The sequence below is a fragment of the Pimephales promelas genome, chromosome 6, assembly GCF_988280905.1.
Source record: "Pimephales promelas chromosome 6, fPimPro1.hap1.1, whole genome shotgun sequence".
NCBI lineage: Eukaryota > Metazoa > Chordata > Actinopteri > Cypriniformes > Leuciscidae > Pimephales > Pimephales promelas.
In genome coordinates, this window is record NC_142774.1 from 31,885,622 (window position 1) to 31,897,978 (window position 12,357).

The 12,357-nt window shown below is 34.2% G+C and overlaps 1 protein-coding gene and 2 non-coding genes across 13 annotated transcripts in view; 1 reads left to right on the forward strand and 2 right to left on the reverse strand.

Moving 5' to 3' along the window:
- The first annotated feature begins 56 nt into the window (after positions 1-56).
- On the forward strand, positions 57-271 carry LOC120481411 (small nucleolar RNA U3). The gene has a single exon (XR_005623301.1). It is a non-coding gene; the product is annotated as a small nucleolar RNA U3 (small nucleolar RNA).
- Positions 272-1,739: 1,468 nt separating this feature from the next.
- LOC120481412 (small nucleolar RNA U3) lies at positions 1,740-1,954 on the reverse strand. Its single transcript, XR_005623302.1, has one exon. It is a non-coding gene; the product is annotated as a small nucleolar RNA U3 (small nucleolar RNA).
- The window catches only part of micu3a (mitochondrial calcium uptake 3a), a 34,324-nt gene continuing 23,706 nt past the window's right edge, over positions 1,740-12,357 (reverse strand). For 7 of the 11 annotated variants that reach the window (XM_039674781.2, XM_089132418.1, XM_039674783.2 and 4 more), the window contains 6 exons: positions 10,646-10,817; positions 9,268-9,276; positions 5,519-5,627; positions 4,856-5,013; positions 4,381-4,445; positions 1,740-3,798 (listed from right to left, as the gene is read on the reverse strand). In XM_039674781.2, coding sequence (XP_039530715.1) covers positions 3,792-3,798; positions 4,381-4,445; positions 4,856-5,013; positions 5,519-5,627; positions 9,268-9,276; positions 10,646-10,817 — 520 coding nt within the window. In that variant the 3' untranslated portion in view covers positions 1,740-3,791. Of the gene's footprint in view, positions 3,799-4,376; positions 4,446-4,855; positions 5,014-5,518; positions 5,628-9,267; positions 9,277-10,645; positions 10,818-12,357 lie in introns of those variants that run through there. The other 4 variants (XM_039674784.2, XM_039674782.2, XM_089132417.1 and 1 more) reach the window with 2 other exon arrangements.

Below are 12,357 nucleotides of genomic sequence, written 5' to 3' on the forward strand. Positions count from 1 at the left end.
TCTGTGAGACATCTAGTGTCAGAAGAGAGTTGAGCTGGGTTTTGCAAGTTTTAATCAAGACTATACTTTCAGGGATCATTTCTATAGTTCTTAACTTGGAAGTGCATTTCTAAAGTGATGAGTCTCCCTACCCACGATGATGAGCTTCGATATTCCTTTCTGAGCGTGAATCGGGTGTGGAGTAATGATTTATCTCATAAGCTCTGCATCATTGATGAACGTTCCCCACTGTATCACACAGTGTGGAGGAAAGGGGTATGATCAGAGTGGTTTGTAATGAGTAAAATATTAGATATAACAATTGCCTTTGGTATACTTATTCATTAGGGAACTTAACGATTGAGCATGGAAGGAATTTGATAGCCACGTAAGACCTTCTGATAGAAGTGTAATACTAAATTGGATTTACAAACAAGTTACTTTTCCCAAGAATGAACAAGATCAGTGTACAGTACTATCATTATAATTAATAATAATTAAATACAGAATGTTATTATTGCTATTTTCTAATTTAAATTTCCATGCTAATTTATATATATAAACAAGTTAACTAAACATCTGCCTGGGTTCAATCTGTATAGTTTTTACAATTTATATTCAGAATTCAGAAGTCACTTTTCTCATCACTGTAGAGATTTTATATGATGATGAGATTTAATTTAGGCTTTAATTCACATAACAAAGATCAGCTAACATTAACTAGCCCAACCGAGTTTACTACACGTCTAGAGCAAGAATATTAAACCTCATTGGTTCTTGCTGAAGCTCAAAAGTGCTGCGTAAAAACTAGATTGAATCTCATTGGTTCTTGCTGAAGCTCAAACGTGCTGCATTGTTAAACACACGAGATGTACACAGGGCTGCGTTCAGCCATGACAAACATTGGACAATGTTTTTTAAACAGAAACGGTGATGCATTGAACACACAGTTCTGATGATGCAAGAGGTGCAACTATGGCAGCTGAGAAGGTCATTCTTTTTGTTCTTTAAGAATTTACAAAATATGCCCGATGTCACAGGTTGGAAAAACACTGGTTACAGGTTGCCTGGAATACGGTATTAGTCTTTAATCTTTATAATATATGCATATTATATTAAAAGAAAATTTTATTAAAACCATGTGCATGTTGAGAAAAGTTTATTTGATTAAATACAAACTTAATCGTCACGCTCAGCTTTATAGATACGAAAATAAAACATAACATGCCATTGCTGCAGATTAAATGTAATCTAACCAACTGCAATAACTTTACTTTCCACACAGAGAGTTAAATAAATCCATTAAGTACAAATATATGAACGTCATAAAAAACGACAAAATAAGGATCAATTTAAACGCACAAACAAGAAAAAACCTCATGTCAATTAACATATTTAATCTAAACCAATGACACTTTTATTTACAGTCCACTAACTACCACTGTTAATAAAGCTTCACATTGTCTAACACTTTGCAAAAGAGATATTAATAAACTGATTTTCACAAATTCGCTTTACACATTCCAGACTATTTTAATTGTTCTACTTTTTATAAAAACATAAGGTAAGTTACTCTCATCATACGTTTTCTTTCTCAACATATTTTGCAGTGAAGAGCGTTTCATGTATTCAATTTTATAATTAATATTACAGTGACACACGAAGAAAGTTTGTCAAGTAATAACTATGATATTTAGTACGTATAATGAGACAACCGTCCTCTCTACTAATAATAAATCTGATATTAACCATGTTTAAAAACCACTCTGATCATACCTCTATCCTCCTTGCTGAATAGTTCAGCGAGGAACGTTCATCAATGATGCAGAGCTTATGAAATAAATCATTACTCTACACCCGATTCACGCTCAGAAAGAAGTATCAAAGCTCATCATCGTGGGTAGGGAGACTCATCACTTTAGAAATGCACTTCCAAGTTAAGAACTATAGAAATGATCCCTGAAAGTATAGTCTTGACCTTACCTTGCAAAACCCAGCTCGAGTGACTTCTGACACTAGATGTCTCACAGACGGTGTTCATTAGTTGGTCAGTCGCGCTGTACATGAAACAGCGATTAGAAAAGTAACAACTAAAACATTGGTATGCCCATAATCACTAACAGTTCAAATACTTGTAACTAATTTAAATATTGACTAATTTCGGTGTACAACTAGTAGGCACAATTTCTCTGTTGAAGCTAGACATGATATTTCCACATACATGTGCTCACCATTATCACCGATGAGAAAAACAACAACATTCACAACCTTATTCGAGTAGATTTTTTAACAGCGTTCATTGTTTCGGTTTAAAATCCAACTTAAATAACATCAAACACTATTTATATTTTACTGTATAAACAATATAAATACACTTATATTACGGTCACCTTTACAGTTACCCACAATGCAAGTCGAACTCTGGAAACAACACGTGACAAAGCAACCAATCAAGAGAGAGCATACGTGTTTCTCAATAAAAACGTAGTATATAAGCATTTTAGACTTTCGGACACTATATAACATACACATACAAACACACACACACAAAAATCGGCTATTATTAATACATTTGATTTTTTTTCTTGAGGAAAATTTGTAAATCGTGAATTGGTACATCACTATCAAATACCCGGAGAGAAACGCCCACTCTGTATAAAGGTTCCGTCAAAAATTAAAGTTGTTTTGAACCTCTATGTTTTGAACATGTCACATATTATAGAACTATGTGTTATAATTTGGAAAACTACACTTGCTAAATTCTTAAGACATATGTCTTCAGGTTTTTCTTAAGTTTCAGAATTATTTTGATGATTTAAATCCTAAATCGTTCACCTTTATATTTGTATCAAAAAGGAAAACAGCCTATTTCTGATAAGTTTATGTATAATAATATTAATTATAATAAATAATATTCTGATAGCGACCTAGGGGAGAGCGGGACACAATGTGTATTTAAAACAAGTGTGTTATAAGTTAGCCCCGCGTTATTGTTGTGCCCCGCGCTCCCATATAATCCTACAGGCTATATTTTAATATAGTCCTATAAGTCATGCTCCTTCATTAGAGACAATCTTGAACAGAGTTTTTTCATCATATGGACCATTTTATTGACTTGAATAACATTGTTATGGAATTTCAAGTCTATTTATCAAGTACTTACAGTCTTAAAGTCCTTAAACTCCAAGACAAACTTATACAATCTTTGTACAGCCATACCTGTTCAAAAATAAATAAATTGTATGAGAAATATATATAATAAGGCAATGATCATTATTGCTACATGAACTAATCTCTTTCAAAAACAAACTCTTTCACACAGCTATTATTCGGTGCATTTAAACAATCCTGACAGATACAATAACCAAATATGATTAATAGTTTTGTTTGTAATGGGCATAATAAAATGCAAGGTACAATATAGTACAAACATAATTAATAAAACGGCATAATGATTAGTTCATCCTACTTAAAACATCAAGAAAATGGTCTCTTTACCCTGCTTGGACACATTTGAGTAACTTCAAAACAAACAAAAATTGAACTTGTACCAACTGAAACTCAGTTACAAGGCCGTCCTCCAGGTTACATGCAAACAAGATTAATAGCAGATTACAGGACAAAGTTTGATCGTGCAGATGTGCAGATACTAGAGCATGCAGAGCGCTGACTGCAGGGACACTATCCCAATCCGAGTTTCCAAAGGTTTCAAGATCAACAGAGGATGAGGTAGATCTCATGATGGAATCTCTAGCATCTCAAACATTTCCAGAGTAGTTTCCTTCTGAAAAAATATAAGTCGCGTTCCGCGTTCACCTGGTGCATATGGGAAATGGAAAGGAGCCATTTAAAAACTTTCACTTATTAAATCATCAGATTTTCCAGTAAAACCTGAAGGCTATAACACAGATAGTAAGATACTGTATGCACACACACAAACACAATTGTTCAAAAGTTTGGGGCCAGTGAGATTTTATTTATTTATTTAAAAAATAATTTAATACTTTTAAGTTGCATTAAATTGACTAAAAGTGATGGTAAATACCTTTACATTGTTACAAAAAAAAAAAAAAGATTTTAAATAAATGCTATTCTTTTGCAGGTTAATATTAAGTGGCACAACTATAATAGGTTGTGGAGTAATAATGCTGAAAATCCTGATTTACCATCACAGGAAAAAAATAAATTTTTAAAAGATAATAAAATAGAATATTTTAGATAATATTTGTTAATATTGATGTTTTAACTATATTTTTCTCAAACAGTCTTAGTGAGCACATGCAACTTTTTGAAAACATTTTAGTAATCTTAGATAAATTGCTTGAATGGTACACTGAACTTTTAAAACGTAGTGGTAGCATGTTTATTTATTTATATTTGTATGTGTGTGGGGTTACTTATCTGCCTGCCAGTTCCTTCTTCATACATGACTTAAATGAAATGAAACGCTCTAAATCCTTATAGCCCTGCAGGTAGGAAAAAACAAAATGAGAGAATGATTCATTACTTCAGTAGTTGACAAAGCTGCATTTTATTTACATGTTTATTAACTATAAACTATAGTTGGATTACAAAACATAACTTTAATCAATAAATCATGCTGCAGAAACAAATTCGCTGCTAGCATTGTTCAACATCAGAAGAAAATCTTATGCTTATTTGACAGTGGATTTAGGAACTAGGCCTAAATGTTGAGGGAGGTTTCATTGTAGACATAGCTACTGAACACTAGATGGCACTATAGTTGCAGTGATACTGCCCATCCATACCTCTCCGAATTACAATCAAAACACCAGAATGTATCTAACTGATGTAATTAACTCAGTAAGGTAAAGAATGATGATGTACCTCTTTTTCCCCTACACCTCTTTCTTACCCTGCCTCCACGGTGCAGACGGTCCTTCATTATACCAATGAACTCTTTGTAACTGAGCTGATCATCGTGATCCACATCAAATATCTTGAAAATGGTGTTGACCAGGTGACGGGTCAGTTTAAGGCCTGTTGCGACATACACCGCTCGAGCAAACTCATCTGGAAGAGGGAGAGTGACACACATTCAGAAGATATAATGAATCTGCTCAACAAAACAAACACTCAATGTGCTGGTCAATTATGTGCAAATTTGTTTCTAATAAAACATGATCAGCTCATTTTTAGTTGAGATTTTGAGTAGAATGTAAAGTATTTAGACCCTTAAACCACACTTAAGTAAATCCCGCTGCATTAGATAACATATCAAACCAATATTAATTTTTTTTTTTTTTAAATATATAGGCTTAAAGTGGGGCAAACAAGCGTGAGACCACTATAAAGAGAAAATGTTTCAATTTAAATGCTTTTATTAGAAATAAAAAAATCCAGCATAACAATCTAAATGAAAAGTTGAATAAAAAAAAACTTCATTCCTAAAACAATATTTTTTCAAGGTTTATTTATTTATAAATATTTTTTTTGGTGGTCTCATGACTTTTTGGATCCCACTGTGTATTTTGTATATGTGTTAAATGCTAGTATTTGTGAATCCCAATGCATTAACCTTGTCCAATGGAACGGCAAGCAAAGTTGTACATCTGCATGGCGATGGCAAAATCTTCAAGGTTATTGAGAAACTGAAAGAAAGACCTGAACTCTTCGAAGGTGATGCCCTGATCAGGAAAAGAAAGAAATGAGCAAAAAGAAACAGAAATCTTTTAGTATGAGATATCCAATCTAACAGAGCTGCCATCAACTGATGTTACATTCCATTTCAAAGAGGATCTGTAAGAGACATGACATCACGCAGAATACACAAGCGGCGTCGTCATTTCATTCTCGAGCAAATCGGGTAATGCAATGATGGACAGAAGGAAATCAACATGTTGATATATGCAAAAGAAATCAGACTCTGCGCCACTCATGCTTGTTTGCCGATGCATGTTCAGTTCTTTGTGCTCTGCCACACTGCATACAATGACACATGCAACGATTAAAAGGTATGAGTCATTTTACAGCACAATGTCATAAAATTGTCAGCCTGTCTGAATGCGGAGAAGCGAAAACAAACTGCATGACATCATAGACTGGAATCAAAGAGATAACTTACAATTGGACTGACATCAGAACACCAAGAATCTCTTAAACACACTGCTCAAAATTTTGGTAAGATGTTCTTGTATGCATTTATTTGATCAAAAATGCAGGAACAATATAAATATTGTGAAATATTACTTCTTTTTTTCTCTAAGAAATAGTGTAATTTATTCGTGTGATGGTAAAGCTGAATTGTCAGCATTATTACCACAGTCTTCAGTGTCACATGATCCTTCAGAAATCATTATAATAAGCTGATTTGGTCCTGATGGAAAAAAAAAAAGTATTATCAATGTGAAAAACAGCTTAATATTTGAAATAGAAATGTGTGTAACAATGTAAATGTCGTTAGGCAATTTTGATCAATTAAATTAGTCCTTAATAATAAAAAGTATTAATTTATTTCAGAAAAAAAAACCCTTCCTGACCCCAATCTTTTGAACAATACTGTACATTTAAAAAAGGATTGTTTACCCAAAAATGAAATCTGTGCAATCATTTATTCACCCTCATGTCGTCCCAGCTCTGCATTTCTTTCTTCTGTGAAACATATTTTGAAGAACTTTAAGACAAAATCCTAAATATATTCTTTTGTGCTCCACAGTAGAAAGAAAATCATATTAGTATGACATGAAGATGTGCAATTTTCCATTTTTTAAATTTAATGCACAGAATCCTGCAGTGTATCCTCCTGTCTGTCAAACCATATCTATGATTAAATCTTTCACCTGAGGGTGTCAAGATGTATTGACACAGACCTGCGTTTTGGTTATAGAAGACGATAAAGGGTAATGAGGTAGAAAATACCCTAAACAAACACAGGAAAGGGTTGTCACAGCTATGGTAATCCATGTAAACCTCTCTGCTGAGTTTTTAGTTCTAGTTACACATTAGGTTTAACTGAGAGCTTGTTTTGAGGTCAGGATTTATGTGAAGTTTAAAGCTGAATTGTTGTTTGATTGTGTTGAGGACTTATGGTGGAAAACCATAAAATGCCATACAAGTGAGTTTAGGGTCTATTCTGTGGGAATTCGAGAGGGGGTGAAGTCATTCTAGCCAAATGTACAAACTGCTCAAAGGGGCCCCAAAACCTGATACCCTCAACACAAACAGATCCCTCAGATGGGACTGGGAAAGAGCTAAAAGAAAGCAGTCAGGCATGGAGAAACCTACATCAGGTGACCCTCTATAGAGGGGCAGCATGACAATCTGATTTCAAACACAAACTTTGCCCCAAGCACATACACACACCAAACCCACACAAATACAGTGGGCGAAAAAGTATTTGGACACTTCACTTAAAAAGTATTTGGGATTTCTTTATATACACTACAGACTGACAGACAGGTAGATGGGTGGGGAGACAGGTATGGAGGAAGGCAGGGATGTTGGTAGGTAGGATAGACAAGTAGGGGAGGTAAACAGGTAGATAGACAGGTAGGTATGCAAGGAGATCTATATACATGTAGACTGGTAGGTAAGTAGACAAGTTTACCTGTAGGCAGAGATGAATAAAGTACTAGAAACTCAGACTTGAGTAAAAGTACAAGTGCTCTATCAAAAAAGTGACTTGAGTAGAAGTTGAAGTGCTCTTTAAGCACCACACTTAAGTAGAAGTACTAAAGTATTCAACATTTTTTGTACTTAAGTATTGCAAGTAGTTTATTTTAAAATTCACTACTTAAGTATTAAAAGTAAAAGTAGAAGTATTGTGTCATGTAATTTTTATTAAAGAAAGCAGTCAAAAGTTTGAACTAGCAATCAAATAAGGCGCTTTGGCGGGATACAAATATGCTTTGGCAGCCGCCAAAAAAATATCATTGCAGGACAACCCCTGCATTAGTTGTCAATGTGTGTGTCAAGCAATACCATTACCTTATAAAACTGGCGTGAGTTTTAGGCAGCATGAAAGCCAACTTGCAACGAATGATTCGTAAAATTTTTATAATTGTAACGAGTAACTAGCAGAACACTAAAAAAAAAGTATCGAAGTAAAAGTATTAAATTCATCGAAAATATCTCCTGAAGTAAAAGTAGAAGTATGAGAAAAAAACAATACTCTAGTAGAGTAAAGATACACCATTTTAGTACTTAAGAACAGTACTTAAGTAGTTCTACTTCGTTACTATACATCTCTGCCTGTAGGTAGGGATGCAGACAGGGAGGTAGGTATGGCAGGGTTGGTAGGTTGGTAGATATGCAAATAGGCAGACAGGCAGTTAGGTAGACAAGTAGACATGTAGCTAGACAGGTGGGTACACAGAATGGTAGCAATGATGTTTTCATCAGTGATGACGATAACAAAATGATTTTGTTGACGCACTTTTTGTCTACGATGAAAACATGAGGAGTGGTTTTCGAGATTTCGTTGACGAGATGAGACGGAACGAAAATGATAAGTCTGACATTCACAATGCATGTCATTTCTGCTGTTCAAACTTTAAACCATTCCTTTATTACTGTGATTACTGTTAAAAATAGCATTTAATATTCATGGAAAAACTATAACTTGAAATATAGGGAATAGACGGTTTCTGCCCAATGTGACAATGAAGTACAGCATGGCAATGGTAGCACTGCTTCTCCATCAATAAGAAAGTCTAGTTTATTTTGAAAAGGTTTTAAGCTGTTGTTTAATGAATTGCAACACTTGCTACAACCTATCAAACCTAAGCCCATTCCCAATACTTTTTAACCTAAATTAATTTGTTAAAGACTACTTTTTTTTTACTAAAATTGACTAAAAATTAACTAAAACCATTTTGTGTTTTCGTTGACTAAAATGACTAAAATTGTGACTAAAACTTAAAATCATTTTCGTTCAAAAGACTACGACTAAAACTAAAAGGGCTGCCAAAAACAACACTGAATGGTAGGTAGACATGCACGTAGGCAGACAGGTTGGCAGGTGGGTAGACCTGTAGGTAGAAACATTTTACGGAAGTTTCTCACATTTTAAGTATGGATGAAGTGACCAAATAATTTTTGGGAGCCACTGTATATCTTAATATATAAATTTGTAAAAATGTTGGAAGGTCTCTCAGAACACGATCATTTTAGCCGGTTGAAAGTAAATGTGAATTTACTTTCTTGAACATATAACACAAGATCAAAGAGAAGGAAAAACAATTGAAATACAAAACGGAGGGCATAACAAATCAAAACACAATCGGATCAAGGACTGCGGGGCGACGGATCACTCCGGCAGGGACAAACCTTTGGTTTCTTCCAGTGTGTGATAAACAGAGATAACAGAGAGAATACAGGAAGTTTTTGTACACTGTAACAGAGCTGGAACTTGCTCTGCAACTTGTGCACTTAACAAGACCTTCTTCGACTCCATCATCATTATTTCTGTGTTAGTAAAGATATTAATATATTTTAATAGCAATCATGCCATAATACAGCATTACAATTCAAATTGCATACAGCAATTCAAAAGTCTGATTATGTTCATTAAGTTTTGCATGCTTTTTCAAATATCTTTGGCCTTGTTCAGACAGGTAGCAAAAATCCATTTTTGGGGGGAGTGGATCCATCTCAGATACATTTGGAATTTGTGTAATCCGCAAACAACAATCAAGTTTTTTTATTTATTTATTTTTTCATTCAAAGGTGATTGGAAATCAATTATTATATCTCATGTCATGTCTTAGTTGTCACACTGGATCATTTGTCTATAACTGTTCGAATTCACACATTTCCACCCACTCTTTCTTTAATAAAACGGTTGGCATTTTGATATATAGCTGATATGAGACGAGACTACAGGTGAGTGATTTTGGACAGCGTATTTATTAATCTGTGGAATACAGTTATAACTCCAGTGCTTATATTACTAATTTACATGTATTCTTTACTGTAGCAAATGCATCATTACTACAGTACTCATTTATCAGTGTATATATACTGGACATTGACGGATCAGATTTCATCACTTACAAAATGACAGTCAATCCTAAAAATCGGATTTATGTGCCATTTGAACATAGCCTTTTTTTCAAGAACTAATTAAATTGACATAATAGTGGCATGCAACAAAGAGACACATAATTTAACATTTGTGTCAAGATATTATGTTTAAAAACAAGATATTAAAACAACCAAGTCTGGGAAAGTCCAGTTCCACTTTGCTGCAAACTGTGGGTTTGACACTTGGTTCTTAAATCAACATATTAATATAAAGGAAGATGGATGTCTTCAGCTTAAAAGGGTTGAGTCGCATGTGTTGTGGAGAGGAGAGAATAGAGGGACTATAAGACTAAATGGCAGTTTACATGTAAGTGTCAAACTCAAGGGTGAATGACAACTCAACGTGTGGGAATGTGTGCATTTTGGGGCTGGATCACAGAATTAATAGACATGGAACAAATGTACTGTATGTGAGTGGACAAAATGTATTTGTTGTAGTATTTTTAAGATGATAAATTTATTTGTGGAATTTGAGAGTGAGATTTGAACCAGTAACCTTCTTGTACATGTAAAGCTGTTGAGAGGAGGGGTAAGATGGGTCTGTTTAAGGGGTGAAAGTGGGAGCGTGGGGGAGGTGGGTGTCACAGTTGTTAGTTAGCAGCCAGGTGACATTACTCATTACCTTCTCATCTGGTATGCACTGCCGCACATTCTCAAGATAGCTGCGGATATCCTCTACGTTAGTGTAGCGAAGCAAGATTCGCGCAAAATCCTCCTCACTGATGGTGGTCATGCCTTTGGAATAGGTCAGGAACTCAATCTCCAACATCTCAGTTTGCAGGTTATCCATAAATCTGAAAGAACAATGACCGCAAAAAGAGTTAAAGAATTTTTGCCCAATTGTTGCATTTTGCTCCACAAGGGAGCCAGGGAGGGCATGACCCCACACCAAATAACAACCTATTACAAAATTACCTCTCTCCCATAAACACAAAACCACAGGATCCTTGTTGTAAGCACTATCCTACAACTTTATCAATAAAATAGTTTCACAGCTGCAAAACATGACATTTAGTGAGGTGGTAACACCGCTGTTTTTGAAGCAGTTAAACTTCAGCTTTACTATTAGTAGAGACACAGCTGCCGAAAACTTTCGAGAGACAGAAAGTTCTAATAACTGCAGTGGTTTGCATATCAATAGTTCAAGTCTACTTTACTAGCTCTAAAATGATGTTTTGGAATTAGCAACGGAGGCTTGGGATGAGATGCCTAAATTAGACCTACACACAAGAGAGATGGACAAGAACCTGACAAGTGTCTTGAAATGAAACGTATGAACAGTGTCTCGAGGCTTGGTAACCATAGCATATAAGTGGAATAACTAACTCTGTGTCATTGAATTATTAGAAACATAAAGCATTATTAGCATTATTATATTATTATAATTCAATGGCTCATCATAAATGATCGTTTTCTTATAAATTTGAGTTTGTTCCGTTTTTTTACTACATTCTGCTATAGTGAAATAATAATTAAATATTTTTTGTGTGTTTTTTTGAAGCATTTTATTACCTGCCTAAAACATACATTTATAATGGTAATATTTGACATGTGATATTAATTCTGAAGCATTAAACAAAATTGTATTATTTAATTTGTGACAGAATTTTCTAAATGGAAGCATAAAACAATATAATGTGTGCTCCTAAACATAGTATAGCTGGGTTACTAATTGTCCCTTTCAAAACCTGCCCCTTTTGTTATGAAATCTATAATTACAAAAATTGTTACGAAATCTGTTATGAGGAAAAATAAAAATGGCATTCATACTGTTAACAGAACACCTCCGGCCCACCTTGCATGTCAGCTGGAGTCGGGCCTGTGTGCCAGGATGTTGCTATGTTGTTACTAGGGTGTATTGCAGGTGGTTTCTATGATGGCAATATGTTTTTTATGATATTAGATTTAATATGCATGGCGTTGTATGTAATTCTATGTATTTCAATGAGATTTTTTTTTCTTCTGCCTCAATATATGTGAGAAAAAAAGCTATCCATTGCTAGAAGTACACACAAAATGTCCTGTCACTTATAGAGACTGTTTATAACAAATTACATTACCAATATTCATAAATTTTGGATCAGTAAGAATTTTTTGAAAGAAATTAATACTTTTATTCAGCACGAATGCATCAAATTGAACAAAAGTGACAAAACAAAACATTGATAATAGTAAAATCATAATGTAAAGGTTTCTATTTCAAATAAATCCTGTTCTTTTACTTTCTATATATCCAAAAATTGCTGAAAATAATGTATCACTGTTTTCACAAAAATATTAAGTATTACACAACTGTTCTCAACTTAATGAAAAATGTTTCTTGAGCAGCAAATC